At 42.5% G+C, this 17,617-nt stretch overlaps 1 protein-coding gene across 2 annotated transcripts in view; it reads left to right on the top strand.

The window, feature by feature from the left end:
- NFATC1 (nuclear factor of activated T cells 1) overlaps positions 1–16,772 on the top strand; it is a 110,784-nt gene extending 94,012 nt beyond the window's left edge. For both annotated transcript variants that reach the window (XM_030970227.1, XM_030970212.1), the window contains exon 10: positions 14,258–16,772. In XM_030970227.1, the coding sequence (XP_030826087.1) occupies positions 14,258–14,260 (3 nt within the window). In that variant the 3' untranslated portion in view covers positions 14,261–16,772. The remainder of the gene's footprint in view (positions 1–14,257) is intronic.
- Positions 16,773–17,617: the final 845 nt, after the last annotated feature.

Below are 17,617 nucleotides of genomic sequence, written 5' to 3'. Positions count from 1 at the left end.
CTGTAAAGCTACCTCTGTTATCCCAGCAAACATGGAGACTTATTATTCCCATGGCCATTTTACAGGATTTGTTTGCCTCTGACAACAGCACACGCAGCCTATGGTGCTAGCAGCTCCAACAATTAATCTGATGCTGGCTTTCTGTGTTATCGTCTCCCTAATAAGTCTTTTTTTTCTTCTTTTTTTTTTTTTTCGTTCCCACCCCATTTGTGAGAATTTCTCCCCTGGAGCTCTTCTCTATCAGGCCCCTGCAGCTGCTGTTATTTTAGATATGGCAGGAAGTAGGTATCGGAAAACAGCAAGAACTCACAGCACTCAGAAAAATCTAGAAATTCCTCTGATTTACCCCAGGCTCTGGCTCCAATCAAAGCTGGTTGAAAAAAGAAAATTAAAAGCGAGAGGGGGGGAAGTTGGCGGGGAGAAAGGCCCAAGCAGACGAGTCTGGGCTGCGTGTGTAAGGAAGGAGAGTTTCAGGCATCACCTCCTGCGGGTATCGGGGGGATGCTCTACATGGCTGTGTGGGATGGGAAGTGCGTGGCTGGGAGCAGCATTCTGTGGCAGAGCTGAGGCTGCCACCCTCTCCAAGAGCCAAGAAAAACCCTTCTTGCTTCCCCAGGGACATGTGTTTCTCATCCCTTTTTCATGTTCTCCCCCTTGCATGTCCGGTGTGTGCCTGAAGCAGATCGGCTTCCCTGGCCCTCCGGCAGCTCCTGTAAATGCTTTTAGTGGCACTTACCAAGGGGGACCAGCCAAGGACACTGGTGGAAAGTCACTGGAGCAGGAAACTTACATCACTACTATTATTAGTAGTATTAGTATTGTGATTATTATTATTACAACCACTTTTATTTTTATTATAATTTTACAGCTCAGACAGGATACTTCTTAATCTGCTTAGCAAAGACATTTTTACTCACTCTGACTACCTTTTAAATCAGGCTGACTTTGGAGATGACTTCTGAGAGGAAAGAAAGGAAAAGAAAAAAAACTGTAAAGAAAAACACCTCCAAATCGTTCATTCGGCAAGCAGTTTAGGGAAGACACGACCACCCCCATACACAAAATGCATGCAGAAAAATTACTACCTTTAGGACTGGTTTTAATAAATAAATTGTCCCCTTTGAAACAGCAGATAAGGAGGAAGATGTCCACGCACAGACATCTCACACTCTTAGCAATCTAGTTAACATCTGTGAATGTTTTAGGGAAAGAAATTACACTTTGAGACATTTCTTTTTTAATTACAGGCTCCAGATGAGATTTGTTAGAGCAGGGAAATGTATCCCATAGCGACTGATGTCAATAGCAAGCAGTCCCTAAAGCCAGCCAGGATTGGGAAAGCCATGCTGTTTGCTGCTCTTGGCACTGCTCCCTGCTTTCACAGTGTCAAAGTTAGAACCGCCTTTATATGCACTTTCCTTTTTTTTTTCCACAGTAGCTGTTGCCAGCAAGCTGTAAACTACCGTATATCACTCAGATTTAAGAACCTAAACTTTAAAACAAATTAAACTCTTGTTGACATTGTAGTAAAAATCAGAATCGAACTGAACAGCTCAGTAAAACTGCACTTCAATTATTTTATGGATTTAAGATTGTTTTCTGGGATTCCCAGACTCCCAATACAGCAAAGTTATTTCCTCTTGGCAGATGTCTGGAAAAAAAAATTCATTGAATGGATAAAATCATGTGGCAGACACCAGGTTGAAGCCTGAAGGGAGGAAATGGTGTCTCCCCAGCACCTGTAAATATTTGCTCAGTGTCTTGACCAGGAGAGCCTTTCGTCCATGCTTTGAAAAAAAAATTTCAAGGTTTTTATTTTGTGAGTTTTTAAGGAAATAGAATTTTCATCTGTCAAAACCCAGTTTCAAACTAGGTGTCTGTGTGGGTTTGAACGAGAACGGCAAACACAGATCTGACCCACCCTTTAGAACTACATCCAATGGCAGGTAAATGCATGCAGCACACCAGTGGTCCGAGTCCCCGGCCTCTGCTTATCTTTCATTTTCCTACTTAGCAGTTGGTGTTGGGTATTCTTTTTATAATTCTCTCTTTTTTTTCCCATTCTGTAAAATGGAAACAAGGGTTTCCATCTGATTAATTGCCAGGTTTCCATTCTTTTTAATGTTTCCTCTCAAAACAGTTCGGAATGAAAGTATTTCAGAAATGTGTGTAGACAGAAGCTACAGGAGATAATAATTTGTTTCATGGAACTATGTTTCAAAAAAGGTGTGGTGCACCAGAAGGGCTGTTATGTGGAGCAAACAACAATCCATTTGTGTGGCCTTTCATCAAAACCTTTGTTGCACTTTTTTCTTTTATCTCATCAGTGGAATGTCCTTGATGTTCCCAAATCTCCAGACTAAAAGCGCTTGGTTCATGGGGTCTTCATCTGACCCTTGCTGGGTTGCTCTTGTTGCAAGGATGCTTCTGAAGAGAGAGCCAGATGTTGCACATCTGCATGCCCACAGCTAGGTTCTGTGGTCTGCATGTCCTGGCTCAGCTCCCCAGGGAGCAGGGACCTGCCTGCCCCTTCAAGCAATGTGTAGTCGTGTAGATTTTCCAAAGCTGCTGTGTTAGCCTCCATGCATTTGCCTCCTACTCTGAATTAGCTGATTTGACCTGACTGAATCTCATGAAAGCAGCCAGTTTGCTTCATTGAAGCATTATTAAATTTTTAAAGCTCCTCTTGAATTACTGTTAAAGTTCTTCCACTCATTTTGTTGCCTGGAGCACCTCTCAAAAGTGCAGGCCAACTCCTGCTGGAGTTTGGATGTGCTGCAAGATCACCGCCTGGGCCATGGAAGCACCCGGTCATTTCTCAGCTATTGAGAAGCAAGGGTTTTGAAATCCAGCTACTCAAAATGAGGTAGAAAAGAAGCCTGTTGCACATTGCAAGTGGCTGTTTGGAAAGTGTAATGCAACCATTTTGAATAAAATTTCAGGTCCTTAAGTGTGTTTGAGAGATGAATGTTGTACACATGCTCTCAAGTGCCTTTTTCCTAGTTCTCTAGTGCTGGCTGCAGGTTTACAGTGCTTTGTTCTTGGGGCAGAATAAATTTCCTCTCTAGTGGGTGCACTGAGCATCAGCAGGGTTCTTGTGTCAAGAAGGGGGAAGGTTTTGTCTTCCCTGGGAGCCCAGCTGTGATTCTTGCTGAATTCTTGCAACTGCATGTGGTGATTTTACTGTTGACATTGCTCTGTCAGTCCAGCCAGGACTTGAGCCATTCTGCAGCTAGGCACAGCATGTGGGAGAGGAGAAAAGAGGAAAAGACATTTTGTCATGTTTGCAGCTCTGTCACACTGGGACCACGTACAAATAAGACTGTTCTTCCAGCTGCTATAATCTGAGATACTTGCTGGAGGTGGTTTTAGCATCCAAGGAGTACTGGAATCCAGGAACAGTCTGGGTGCAGTTTTCACAGCCACGTCTCCACACTGGGGACAGCATCCACTAACATCGTGGGGGTTTCCACATCATGGCCCAAGCTGCACTGTTATATCTCCAGTGTAACTCTGCTTAAATCAGCCTTTGGATCAAAGCTTCCCAGCCAAACTGGATGGGGGGTTTGTTATGAAAAGGTCTGTCCCTAGTTAGGGTGGTACAAAGCCAAAGCATGAGTGTCATTGAGCACTGCCAGTGCCCTTGTCCAAGGAGCCATGACAAAGAGGACATGCACTCCTGTTTGAGCGGCGGTGTTCTCCAGCAACAGATGCTGCCATGGTTGAAATGAAACCCTGTGGCATTACTTACAGCTCACATTGTGGTGGTGACCAGGTCATCATGCCAAAAGCAAATTTATTACGTGACAGCTTTTTATTGCATCCATTTTTTTGCCATCTCTTCACAACCACCAGTTCAGATTGCCAGAGCCAGCCAGGTTCTTGTCCACTGCTGAAGATTAGCAGCTGTGTTCCATTGCCTAAGGATTTCCCCTGGCTAGCATGACCTTTCCCAGCCTAGTCCCCAGCAGGCTCATAGGTGGATTTCTTTTCCCTTATCAAACACATAAAAATTTTATTAGCCCCACCCAGCCTTTCTCTTCTATTCAGCAGCATGTGGCCACTCACTGAGTCACTTCATGGTCATCCTTTTATCTGACTGAGCAAACCCCTGTGGATTAGGGTTTACCAAACAAGGCTCAGCCTTCACACGGGCAAGGCACAGATGTGTCCCCACAGTGGCCACCCGCTGTACCATAGGCACATTGGGTATGGCCTGCATGGTGGCATCCTCCTGTTGTCACTGCCCAGGCGCCCTCTTTGCTGGGTGATGTGAATAATGGCACTGATCTTTTCTGTTTGGCATGCGCTTCACTGATGAAAAGGGCTATAAAGGAAAGAGATGGTGGTGATGGTGATGATAATAGGACAAGCTGGGTCCATTAGAAGAAAAAAAAAAGAAAATAAAAAAAGACAGCCAAACACTTCTTACTCAGAAAAAGATCATATAGACCCTGTTTTAACTTATCTCCAGAACACTTCCATTCTTGAGACCATGTTGCTCCTACTCAAGTCCATCAGATTTTGAGGCTTGGCCAAATCTCTTGGCCAATCTCTACCCATGGAAAGAAAAGGGCAGTCAGCAAATACTGCTATGTGACCTAAAGTGTTTCTTGCCTCCATTTATCGTTTCTTTGTTTTACTTGCTATGCCCAGCTGCACACAAGCTGGTTTTTTATGAACAGCAGTGCAAGGTGGCTTATTTTGGAGGATTCCAGAGGATCACTACAGGCCGCACTATTATTACATAAAGTCAATTAAAGAGCATACATGCACATCCCATTGATTTGATTTAGAACTAATGAAAGCTTCAGTAATGTGCAATTACAAGAAACTTAATGACCCCTTTATATTGAATGCAACTTCTGTGGCACCTAATATGCTTTGATGAATTGCTCATTATGTGCAATGTTAGAAAAGCTTCTAAAAAGATTAATAATTGCATAATCGATAGAGAAATTCAGTTTTCTTTTACTTTTTTTAAACTCTGAAGTCAGTAAACCATAGAGATTATGGACCTTTTCTTGCTCCGTTTTTTCCTCCTGTACCCCCAGAATTATTTTTTCTCTAAAGCTAACCTGTCACTTTTCCAGCATGCTGAGAAAATCCCTTTCTTGTGTTATGTAGAAAGGTCTGGCCTGATGGTCATGTGAGGTCTGAAGGGTTGGTGTCAGCTGCCCACAGAAAAGCTGGATGCCTGCACAGGGGATGCTCCTTTGGCAGGGCATGAAGTCTCTGAGTTGCAGCCTTCAGCACTGGGCTCAGAGCTTTGTGGCATGGTCCAGTACCACTGCCCCTCTCCCATTCACAGCTGGTGAACCTTAGAACCTGCCAGCCCTGGGGGCCATCAGGTGGGCTTTAACCTTGCTTTTCTAACCATAGGATACCTTGAGAGCCTCATGTCACAAGTGTTATAGATCTATGCTTCAGTTGCCAGCTAGTTGTGAGGTACAGCAAATCTTGGGAGATGGGATTAGGAAAATGAGAGTAAAAATACAAAAAAATGAAGTTTCATTTTGGTGACATTCAGAATTTAGCAATGCCAGAGACGCCTGGAGGCTAGAAAAATAGGCAAATACAGAATTTTTAAAAATTTCTTTCGATTTTGAATCTAGTCTTGTCATGCTTCAGGGCATGAATCATGAGTTCTGAATGCCAGGATCTGACAGTCCTGTTTCACTGTTGGGCACTAGATTGAAAAGGAGAACTCTTCACCAATATCAATTTGCATTACTGCATTGCTCGTGACAGGGGCGAATTCCTGTTGTCTATGGCAAAGGGGTCCGTGGTCTTCCTCACTCCTTCCAGACTGGCACCCGCAAAGCTTCCAGCAGCGCTGACCTCAGGTTTTGGCTGCCTTAGGTAACATTTGTGTAGTGTATCTGTTGCGTGGAAATTTTGTGTAAAATGTAAAATATGTCTGTTTTGTTTCCCTTACAGATGCTCTTAGGAACGTAAACACATCATTTTGGTTAAAATGTGGTTTATTTGTTCATTGCCCAGCCTTGCCCTCACACGTGTGCGTATGTGTGTGTCAGATGAGGCTTGCATCACACTGGGGCAGATCCTGCAGCCTCTGCACAGCCCAAATGCCCGTCTCCCCAGGCAAGGTTGGCCTCAGTGAGGGCTACCTGAAATTCCTCTTGAGTCTTTGATTCTTTGGTAAAAAGGGCAAATCAGATTGAGTGCAGCCATCCTCAGACTAAGAGTAAAAACAAGCTGAAGTTTAGACTCCAGTGTTTTGGAAATCACTGCAGCTCTGCTGATCCTTGAGCTAATTTCTAGCAGCCGGGGAATTCATCCCTAAGTGTTTGCAGAGCAAGAGACGCAGGGCGTTTCCAGGGCTGCATATGGGAGGGGAGAAAAAACTGAAACCCAGAAATTTTGGTGCAATAGGATGGGACTCATTTAGTCTGGGCACCTATTCAAGAGCCCCAGTTAAATTGCTGCTGCACAGTGCTGTCATCACACTAGAAGGAACCTTTCCCATTAGCCCTCTGCAGCGCAGCCGCCCTTCCGACTTGGAGTTGTTAAACTAAAGAAGGCAGAGGGAAGAGCAGGTAGGAAATGGCTCTGTGGTAATGGCTGTCATGCACAACAATGCATCCATCGTGCCAAGCTGACGCTCTTACGGGAGATCATGTTTTATTCAAACCTGCTACTTGTTGTCACTCACTTGCTCCACTGTCCTATTCTCTGTCTCCAAAAATAGCATGCCCTGTGGTAGTGGCTTATTATGATTAAACAGATAAAAATAAGTTTAAGGTTTAAACACATCCAGGACACCTGAGGTAATACAAGATCTGACTTCTTTGTGGAACATGTGAAGTTATATTTTCCACTGCTTCACAAGACTTGTTTTGTTTGGTTTTTAAGTCAGTAAGGTTTCATGTGATCTATAGTTTTGGATTACAGTCTGGCACCTCAGGAATTTATATCACTGTTTTCTGATGTTTTGCCTCGCTTACAGAATAATGCTTGCTAGCTTTGAAAAAATACTTTCTGTAAGAAAAACAAATTTTTTTTCTGTGATTTGAGTAACAATTATATGTTGTTTGTTGCAGTTTTCATCTGTCAAAAAGTAGTGATGCTTATTAGTAGTGAGGAAGTAGGTACCCTGAGAAAAAACTGGAGAATTTTATTCATGGGATGGTTTATACTAGGAGCTTAATTTTTTTAGTAACTGTATATGCATCTATATTTAGCCATTTTTCTCTTAAAATAAAATCTCTACATGGAGATAAGAAAAAAAACTTTCCTCCTGTATTTTGGCTTCCTCTGCATTTATTTGCAACTTTGAATTCCTCCTCAGTGATTCTAATATGTGGCATTTCATCTAAAAGAAGGGCGTACAAGAGCACAGAAGCCTGATGGAGCAAGATATGGCATCACTGCTGGTGGAAAAAATCCGAGGGCAATAATTATAGGCAGCAAAGTGAATGTCATACTACAAAGCATTACTACAGGTAGCATGGTGTCAGCATCAAACTCATAGTCACTCCAGAGCTATGTGTCCCCTGCTTTCTTCCTGTGCTGAATAGTGACAGCAGAAATTCAGAGCACTTGTGGGTACATCCATGCTGCGTAATGAGCTGTGTGGAGAGATCCCTGACCTGAGTGTCACTGTAATTGTATCCATGTAAGGCCTGACCTGAGCTAGTGAGTTCTGCCAGGAGGCAAAAACAATGAGCCAAATCAAGGCAGTTTTGCTTTCAGGACTGCTACTTGTTTGTGGAGGTGGCTCAGACCTTCCACAGAGCTTCTGGAGGGTGTGACACAGAAGCTGTGCAGTCTGACCAGTGTCAAACACCATCCAAATAAGGTCTCCAGTCATGGCATCGTACTGCTTGGGCAGCTACACCCATCAGAAAGATGAAGCGTTATTGTCCAGACACGGCAGAATCAGAGTGTGATTTACCACAGGTTTTCCACACATGTAGCTTGAAAGGTGCAGCTGGTATTACTTGTGTTTTCCATGCCATGTGAACCAGTCAGAGCAGGCTGTGTTGGTTCATTTTCACCAAGAGGGCGTTTATGGCATCTCAGCCTCTTGTCTTCAGTTCTGCTCCATGTTAGCAGCAGTGGTCCCCGGCAGACACAGGTGGACATGAAGTAATGAACAAAGGTTGGCTAGCCAGCTGTGGATAGAAACTTCATGTGACCCTGCATGCCTGCATGTCTTGGGACATGCCATGTGGCACTTTCTATTGATGAGGAAACCAAAAACCATCCTGAAGGAGCTGAGTTGATGCCATTGCTATTTACAGGGCAACAGGAGCATGTGAATCACAAGTTTCCAGTTCAGTGCAAAGCATCTGAGCGTCCTTTTGCCTAAAGTCTTACCTCACCTCTGTGTGTATTGAAAAAGAGTGAAGTGAACCTCCCTTTTGAAAGAGAAGAGTGCATCATAAAGGACCACAACAGTAAATACAGCCTTACTCAGTCTCCTTGTGCAAGCCTTTCTGGGCTGACATGGATTGAAGTCATGGGAACATTGGTCTTTGGCTTCCACATGTGTGACAAGACAGCAACTTCACCTAGCCAGAAACCGGAGATTTAATGTTTCTGCTTGCAATGTGAAAAGAAATGGGATATGTTTTCAAACTGATACCATTCACCCACAAAACTGTAGACTCAGCTTTTCATGATTGTGAGCTTGACCACGGCTCTCAGCTCACTTCCCATTTTCTCAGACTCTTGGGGGATATTCCCCTTTAGGAGTATGAATCTTCCATACTCTTCTTATTTGTATCCCCAAAAAGCTCCCCAGTTGGGGAAACCCTGTGCATGTGCCCTCTCCTAACTCCCTGCACCACTGACCTTGCAAATTCTTTGCTCTGAGCAGGATCAGTGTCTAAGCTGGAAGGCAGAACTTTGTCTCAGAAGTACCGGTATTTATTAAAACAGAAGGCCACATTGTTATCCACAGTAATAGTCTGCAAGGAAAGCAGAAATCTGCAGAAACTCAAAGTCTTACCAGTTGATGGAATCCATGTACAGCCACCAAATGTTAAAAATACTACATTTCCTATGAAGTTCACGTCTATATATGGAACCCACATTTGTACAGATATATCTGGTTGTCCTGTTCCGTGCGGCAACCCAAACTGGTGCATCGGTAAGACACTGATTTTGCTAATTAGTAAAGCAGAAATTTCCATTGCAAGGTCATTTCAAAGCAAAATTAAATATAAGAGGAAAAAAACTCCTTATTAAACTAAAATGTGGGGTAACAGCTCACCACATCCTGCTACTGTGGCATCTGCTGTTTAGCAAAGGAAAGGTTCCTCTTTCAGAAGCCTTGACAGGTAGAGAGGTCACGCGTTACCTGCATTTCTCAGCGTTATTATTTTTTTATTTTTCTGTCAGTGGAAAAGCTGAACATGACAATGGAAAATATCAGTTGAGAGAAGGCATTGTGGGGAACTGTAGGTGTTAGCTATGAAAGCGACAGTGGCCTCCCCCCACAAAGCCAGCAGAAAAACACTGAAAAAAAATCTGATGACAAAGGCACTGTAAATCATAGTACTCAGCTGTTTGGTCTGATAGGGATCAACCTGGTGCTTTAAGGGAAGTGCTGTGCTACTCTAGGCATTGAAGGTTAAACATCTTGCATGCTATCCCAGATCTGCTGCTAAGCTGTACGTAGGGCCTGAAACAAGCTGGGTAATCATTTGTGTCTCATCTGTCCTGCTTATAAAATGAGTCTTTGTTAGTACTCAGGTCATGTTGTTTTAAAAATTAGTGTAAAGCCATTGGAACCTTTCTTTGAAGAATGTTGTGCTTATTCAAAACCCAGGTACTCCTGGAATGGTGCTGCAGACATGGATGGATGTGTATCCAAGAAGCTGGGGAATCAAAGACCAGTGTTTGCTTTAGGAATGCAACTCAAGCCTGGGCCAAAATACTGCTTGCACTGAATATTGCTGTTCTGTGGAACATGCACAATCCTCCTATAATAGTAGCAGGTGTGTAAGTCAAAACTTGAGCATTCAAGACTGCAACCAGCTGATTCTCCTTAATTATATAATAAATATATTGTTACAAATGTGAGACCCAAGAGAAAAGTGTCAATTACTTTATCTGCATGATCAGATTTTGCCTCTCTGGGAAGTTCTGCAGTAGTCCTGCAGGACCAAGTGGAGCTCTGAGGATACCAAAGGGATAGATGGCAAAGGAGATAGTGAACAGGGAACAGTCAGCTCATTTACTTGAAACGTGAATTAAATTTACAAGAAACAAATTTAAAATAGGAAAAAATAAAAAATTTTTTCCACCCTCACATATGTACACTTTGGAACCCATTGCTACAGGAAACTGTGAAGGCCAAAACAGGTTCAGAAGGTTACTAGAAAACTTAATGGAAGAAAGTTCATCAAAGTCCATTAGAAGCAAGGGTGCAGACCTCTGGCTCACTGTGGCAGCAGCTCAGTGGCCACAGAGAGCAGCAGGCACAGACTTTCCCAGGATTTTCCTGGGGAAGGCTGTAAGAAAGCTCAGAGAAAATAATGAGAAACGTATTATAGAGATTTGTTTACCAAAGGGTGATTTCTGAATTGGACACTGGATGGTGTTTGGATGGATTGACCAGTTAGGTCAAAGCTGTATCAGACTGTCTGTAAGGGTTACAAGTTTCTTAATAAGTATAGTGTAGTATGAGATATAGAATAAAGCAATGGATCAGCCTTCTGCAATCATGGAGTCAGTGCTAATTATTACCCAGCTGGGGGCCTGCAGCAACAGCTCATGAAGTTCTCCAGCAGAGCAAAGATGAACTAGAGACAGCCCCACTGGAGGTGTGCTGGTTCATGTGCTCTTTCCCAAAGAACTGACAGTGGTGGTGGTTGTAACACTGGTATGGATGGACACAGAGGATACTTCAGCAGAACCATACTTCAGTAATGGAGGTTTGATTTGCTGTTGGGAAGGACAGCCTTGGGTCAGCCTACAACAAGAATATTGATGACATTCCAAGATACTCCATTTGATGCAAAATAAAATATTTCCTAGCATGCAACAGAAATGTTAACATTTTTTTGACTATTAAAAGGAAGTAAATTTTCCAGAAATCAAAAAAAAAATGTGGAGAGTCCTCATGGGAGCACTGGACCATGCAGCTGGGGGTAGTGGGGAGCATCCTTCTAGCAAACCCAGCAAGCATCACCCAGCACAACTCACATGCGCTTGCCTCCTGGTTTTCCCCAATTTCCGCCCACCAGAGGGTTTTCCTTGAAGCCTCAGGTGTCTGGGTGGGCAGTGAGGGAAAGCCCGCTCGAATCACACTTCCCCTTTCATCTCTGCTAGCTGGCTGCTGCTGCAAGGTCAGCTGTGCTGCCACGTATTCCCCCACCTGGGGCTTTTGCATGCACCCTTGTCTTTATCTGCAGGTTTTTTCCACTGCATTGTTGGGAATATTTAGCATTTTTGACACTGCAGTGGGTCTTTACAAACAGCAAGTGAAACAGCAAGTGAAATAGTGAAATAAAATGAGCTGTATCTGAGCCATGCTGTTCACAGACAACTGTGGAGGAGAGAGATGTTGAGTGTCCTCTTAGTGGTTTTGGCCCTGCTTGATTGTGATGTCTGGTGGCAATGGATGCACTTGGGTTGAGGTTCCCAAGTCTGTCTCCCAAGTCTGTGGTGACAGTCTAGTGACTGCTGTTGAACAGCTGCCAGATGTTGTTGCATGAGGACACCAGGCTTACTCATCAAGGTAGCAGAAGTCCACCTCTCTTAAGAAAGTAATATAAAATAAAAACACGCAATAAACTGTTGTGAGTCAGTAACAAAATATGAGTGATTTCAGCTGCGGACAAATTGATTTGGGTGCTGAGAGATAGAGAGAGTGTGATTCAAGGAGCACCGTGGTCTCATGGCCTGAGCCAAGGCAGGTGTGCTCCCAGCTGAAAGGAAAAGTTGTGTCATATCGGAGTAAGACGTGTCCTGCAGCACTCAAGTGACAGAGGATCAGCTGAACAGACCTGGAGTGACTGGAAGGGGCAGCCTCTTGAGTGTCTGAGCTGGTTTTGGAGTTGGACCTTTGGCTCATGTCATTGAGTTGCTTCCAAAATACCTTTGCTACATGCTTTAATAGGGGAAAGCATGAGCTGGCAGGCTGAGGGTGTTGCTTTTGAAAGTTTTACTGAAAGAAGCAAGAGTAACTCAGCAAGTGCTACAGCATTAGTCAGAGATTTGAGATGCCTTGGTGCTAATCCTGACTGAGGTGGGGAGGCCCTTCACGTTTCCACCTCCCTGTCCCCATGAAATACCAGTGATGCTTATGTTCACATTTTACAGAAGCACTGTGAATATTCATTATTTAATGTTTCTAAGCAGTAAGTAACTGTACAAAGAGTGAGGATAGCCCTGACAAGTGTCTTAATTTTATTTGATTTAACAGAAGCTTTGAGGGAAAGTTATCAAAACTATGATGCTGCCTGGCCGGTAGGAGGATTTGTTTTCACTGTCACATAAAACACAAAGGTACCGCTGTGTGGTTTTGCTGCAGACCTGAGAGTGCCTTGAGAAGTTTATCACAGAAGCGATCTTTACAAAAGCATCATGGCAGAATTCCACAGAAGTTGAATGCTGTTTGCATTCAAGAAGTTGAATGCTGTTTGCATTAGAGATTCAGTCCCTAAAGCTCTCTGGAGTCTGCCCACATGTAAATGGGGTGGCACTTCTGGCTGGGGTTGAATGCATGCAGAGCAGTCTTTGCCTCAGTGCAGGGCTTGCCACTTGAATTTGTTTCTGCTCTTTGGTAATAATAAAGATGAACTCCACAGCACTTTCAAGGAGAAGAACTGCTTTGTCTTTTCACAGCTCATTTCCATACTTCTTAGTTTGCTGCTGTAAATAGACAGTTACAAATGCAACTGATATTTCCTCTCTAAAGTATGGCGTGTGTACCCATTGGTAGAATTGGTTTTGGTGGCCAGGACCTGTGACACAAATCCTGACTGATTCATGTGCTGCAATTACTAAGTGGGCAATAGGTCTGCAGGAAAAAAAAAAAAACAGCCATAAAAACCAACACCAAACATACCCAACTAATTGGTTCAGGAAGCTGGTTTTACATAGGCTTAGTCTTTTCCAGTAAACACATGAAGTTATCTGGATTACTGTGAAGAGCAGCCCACAAGGAAAGGAAAATGCAGGCTTTTCCGTGGTGCTTCCATGACGTGGGCACGTGTTTCCCAGTCCTGGCAATGTTAGAGAAGCCCAGAAGCAGTGATAGTCCTGTTGATGGCATTTTGTCTATCTCTGTGTAAATCAGGTGGTGGCAGTTGCTGTAGGGAGGTGGAGTGGAAATAAAAGGGATGTTGTGTGGATGACCTTTGCCAGGTTCAGTCATTTCCTGTCCATCTGCCAAAAATCACATGGACATAATTGGAGTGTGGGAAACTGTATTGCTTGATGATCTTCAGGGGAGGGGGAAAATAAAGAAAGAAGACTCGTGAATAAAGAAAACAACTCTTTATCAGTGGAGATGCAGTCTGGCTGGCTGATGCTGAGATAGCAGACCTTGTTTATTCTCTCCTCTGACTCTTGCCAGGAGAGTTTTTTTAACTTGTCCCTCTCATTGGTTTGTGTGGATTGAAGTAAAGAGTGCATGTCCACATGCATTGGTCACCACAATGGGAGGGTATATATTTAAACATGTTACCAGCTTCAGGGAATGGGCAAGCATGCAGCAGCTTCCTCTCTTCTTCTTTTTTTTTTTCCTTAATATCAACCCACAGTGGAAAAAATCAGCATGTGAAGTTTTATTCCATCTAGGCATTGCAGCTGCACATAGCCAGGTTCACTGACTGGCAGCTTTCTGCCACCAGTACCTACCATGGCTAACATACTTTCCAAGCAGCTCTTTTTGTGGAAGGAGTAGATTACTGTAGGATCTCCTATGGTCCTCCTGGCTTTGCATTTCTGAGGTAGTTCTAGAGGAAATGAAATGTTTTGTCTGTAACCAATTTGAAATGTTAAGTATGTTTCATGCAATCAAAGATCCAGGATGCTGCTGTTTTTGTGATGCCTGGTTTTACACAGTATTTAGCATGTTAATAACCTTGGTTAATCCTGCTGGGTTTGCACTGTGATCAGCCTGTACAAGCTACCTGGTGATGTCACACTTACTGTTCAGAGTTGTACTGGAGCTCTCAAGGAATGAATGCGAGTTCGGGGGGTTTGTGGACTGAGGACAACTGCCTGCAGCAGCAGGATGCTAATCAATTCCTTTTCTTGTCTTCTTTCTTTGCAGTAAATGAAATTATAAGGAATGACCTTTCCAGTACCAATGTCCACTCATAGCTTTCAGTGTGGGCTGGTATGAAATCCACACTTTTGACTTGGCTGGCACATCACCTCGAGTCAGGAGAAACCGAATGAACTGAAGACATTGCCTGGTACCACTCTGATCTTCCACCTTAATGAATGTCAGGAACTGAAGATTTACCTCTTTCTTACAGAGAAGTAGCTCCTCAACTTCAACTGATGAAACAGCTTTTTTTAAATAAAATCATCTCAAAAGAGAAAAGAAGGAGTATGCTCCAAGATGGCGCATTTCATGGGACAAAACTAGGAAACTCAGTAAAATCTGAGCGCTTCTTCCCGTTGCTGATCCTTTTGGCATGGCACCACTGGAATACAGCCCTGGAAGTGCCTTATTTTACCAGGTTGTGGCATCAGGGCATTTTTAATAAGCTTTGAATTTCCTACCATTAAAAGTGTTGGTAGGTGCCGAAACTCTAGAGCTTGAATTCTGGAGAATGATACTGGAAAAAAGCATAGGACTCTGCAGCAGAGTAGGGAGAGCAATCCCAACTCCAGTAAGACACGTTTATGAATTCCAGAATTTCCTCAGCTTTTCCTCTGCTGTAATGTACAGCCTATTGCCTTATTCTCAGTGCATTTCAAAAGCCTCCTGATTCATCATCATCTCAGCTTTCTTTTTGCATATTGCCTTCATTACGTGCTAATGAATCATAGGGTTGGTAGTAGTAGCATGGTAAGATTCTGATTTTGATCCAGCTTCTGTCATAGCACAAATGAGTTGAATAGCACAAAATAAAAAAGGTTGATGGACAAAAAATTGAAATCTATCTTTTACACGATAGATGAATGTGTATGCATGTACATACATACTAGTATATATGCATATATTTATATATGACAAATAATATAGATGATTGCCTAGTAAGGGCACTGAATTTAGCAATAATTTCAATTTCTGAGAATGCATTTCAAATCCACAGCAAATATTTCAGCTACTTCTTTTGAGGGTTTGTTGCACCTAAAGCAGGTATGCATTTTCTTTCCTCACGCAGTTAAGCAAGCACTTTAGATAGGCAAGAAGGATGCATATAAGATACATGTTATTTACCAAATGTCAGAATATGAGTTATAGTAACTGTAAATACCATTATGGAAGAGTGTAAAATATTTGTTGTTATAATATTATTATTCCGCAGAAGCCTTATAACTCTCTGCTACGTGTATGGAAAAGGATGTTACCAAAAACCCACCTTGGTTTCACATGCGGCGCTGTATAGTGTTTTCAGATTAGCTAATGTTCCTGGACTTACAGGTAGTGTAAGCCTTCAACATTGTATTTTTTACAATCAACAGCTTATTATATAACTAGCGACGACCTATTACTTCACATAACCAAAAAAAAATTTTAAAAAATGAAAACAAAACTAAAATAAAATAGCATGACTAAATTAAAAATGTTTAACATTAATATTGTGCCTTAGGAATCTGTGCCCCCTCCTGGAAACACACCCGAACTACACCCCCGAACTGGGGTGGCTCCTTAACCCCAATGCAATGAAGACTGAACAGGTTTCACAAAAAGGTGAAATCCAACTAAGTGTTTTAAAACATTCTTCTGTATAATTATGTCTTACTTTCTTAAGGAAAAAAAAATGAAAGCCATATTTGTCACATTTGCACATTACTGTGAAGACATGAGAATATAATATGGCTATATGTACATAATATGCTGTTACTGGTCCTTAAACAGTCTGTTATTCCTCACCTGTTTAATCCCAATTATTTACCCTGTATTTAGCCTTGTAGACATTGCATGAAACGTTTCTTATAAACTGCCATATGAAAAGTTAAAAAGCTCGACAGATGTCAGCTTGACTTGTAGCTAGAAAATAGAACTAATAAAGCAAAATGTTTTGCTGGAAGCTAGTCTTAGAGTGGTTCATTTTATGTTATCTTGAAAACTCTTCTCATATAAAATAGTATTTTTAAATTATATACATATATCTGTCCATCTCTTCTATATGAAGCTGCTTGCATCCTGCTAATATAACATCTTATTATGGAAGCAAAGTCTTTTGTCAACAGACTCCTCTTCATTTCCCCACTGCATTTAAAGACATTGCTCCCAAGAAGAGGAAATTATATATTATATAGTCCTCAGATTTTATTCTCTCATTATTTCAGAAATGTCAATAAACTGTGCATGGAGGAATCTCTGATTATGCCAAAGCATTTTTTTAATTCATATATACTAAATATCTTGGGTGAGGCTTTAACCGTGCAGGACAATGCACACATACACACAGAGGCACTTTTCAGCAGTAATTTTAGCAAAGTTTTCGAATGTATGGTTTGGCTATGTTGCAGCTCCTTCATTCTGGTTTTTATTTTCCTCTTTAAGCTATTTTGGGGGAAAAAAAACCACCCCGACCTGTTACTTTTAAGCCTGGATAATGGAAGATTATACATCTGTTGTATATGTATTCATAAAATAAAAACGAAAGCAGAAATATTTCCTGTATGAGACTGCTATCTTGTTTCTGTACATGTGTTACAGTTGTTGCTGTCAGTTTAGGAAAATGATTTTCATCAACCTTTTTGAAAACAAAGCAAAACCAAAAAGCCACAACACTCTGAACTTGGAGCGTAGGTATGTTCAAAAATAGGTACGTTCAAAAATACCTTTGCCATGGATGATTCTGACTATTCAAAAGAGCCCTTTGGCTGAGTTTGAAGTGGTGAAACAAGCTACCCTGTTGATCACGCAACAAAGTACTTGGCATCTGTGTGCATTGCTTGGACAACAGTTTCTTTTGCCCTCCCTGGAACCATTTCTGAAACGCCTGGGTTGCTAAGGGTAGGCTTAGGATCTGTGGCCTTCAGTGCAGTAGATAGAAGAGACATTTTTGTTAGGCTGAGGGCTTTGGTAGCCCTGAGGGAGAAGGGCTGGCCATGGGCTGGCAGGAGGGGATCTCTGGCCACCAGCTGCCTATGGTGTGATCAATGGATCTGCTCTGTATGATGTGTCCTAGCCCTGAACCTCCTCACTGCTCTGCCCCAGAGGTGAAGGGGCAACAGGAGGCTGTCAGCTTAGTCAAAGTTGGGCTGAACACAGACAGCTCTGGGCTTCTATCAGCTCATCAGGTGGTGCCTCTGTATGTACCAACATCTGACACCTGATGGGCCATGAAATGCTGAGAAAACAGCTGCTTCAATTTTTCAGGACCAAAGGCAAGTTTTAAATTATACATGATGCCTACCACAGTAGTCTGGTTCTACATAAGCACTTAAAAACCATTCAAAAATTCCTCGAGGAGGAGACACAAATATGCATTGAAGTCTTTGT

This window comes from Camarhynchus parvulus, chromosome 2 (genome assembly GCF_901933205.1).
Source record: "Camarhynchus parvulus chromosome 2, STF_HiC, whole genome shotgun sequence".
Classification (NCBI taxonomy): domain Eukaryota; kingdom Metazoa; phylum Chordata; class Aves; order Passeriformes; family Thraupidae; genus Camarhynchus; species Camarhynchus parvulus.
The sequence above is the reverse complement of the archived record's forward strand: the minus strand, read 5'-3'. Positions and strand labels throughout refer to the sequence as shown.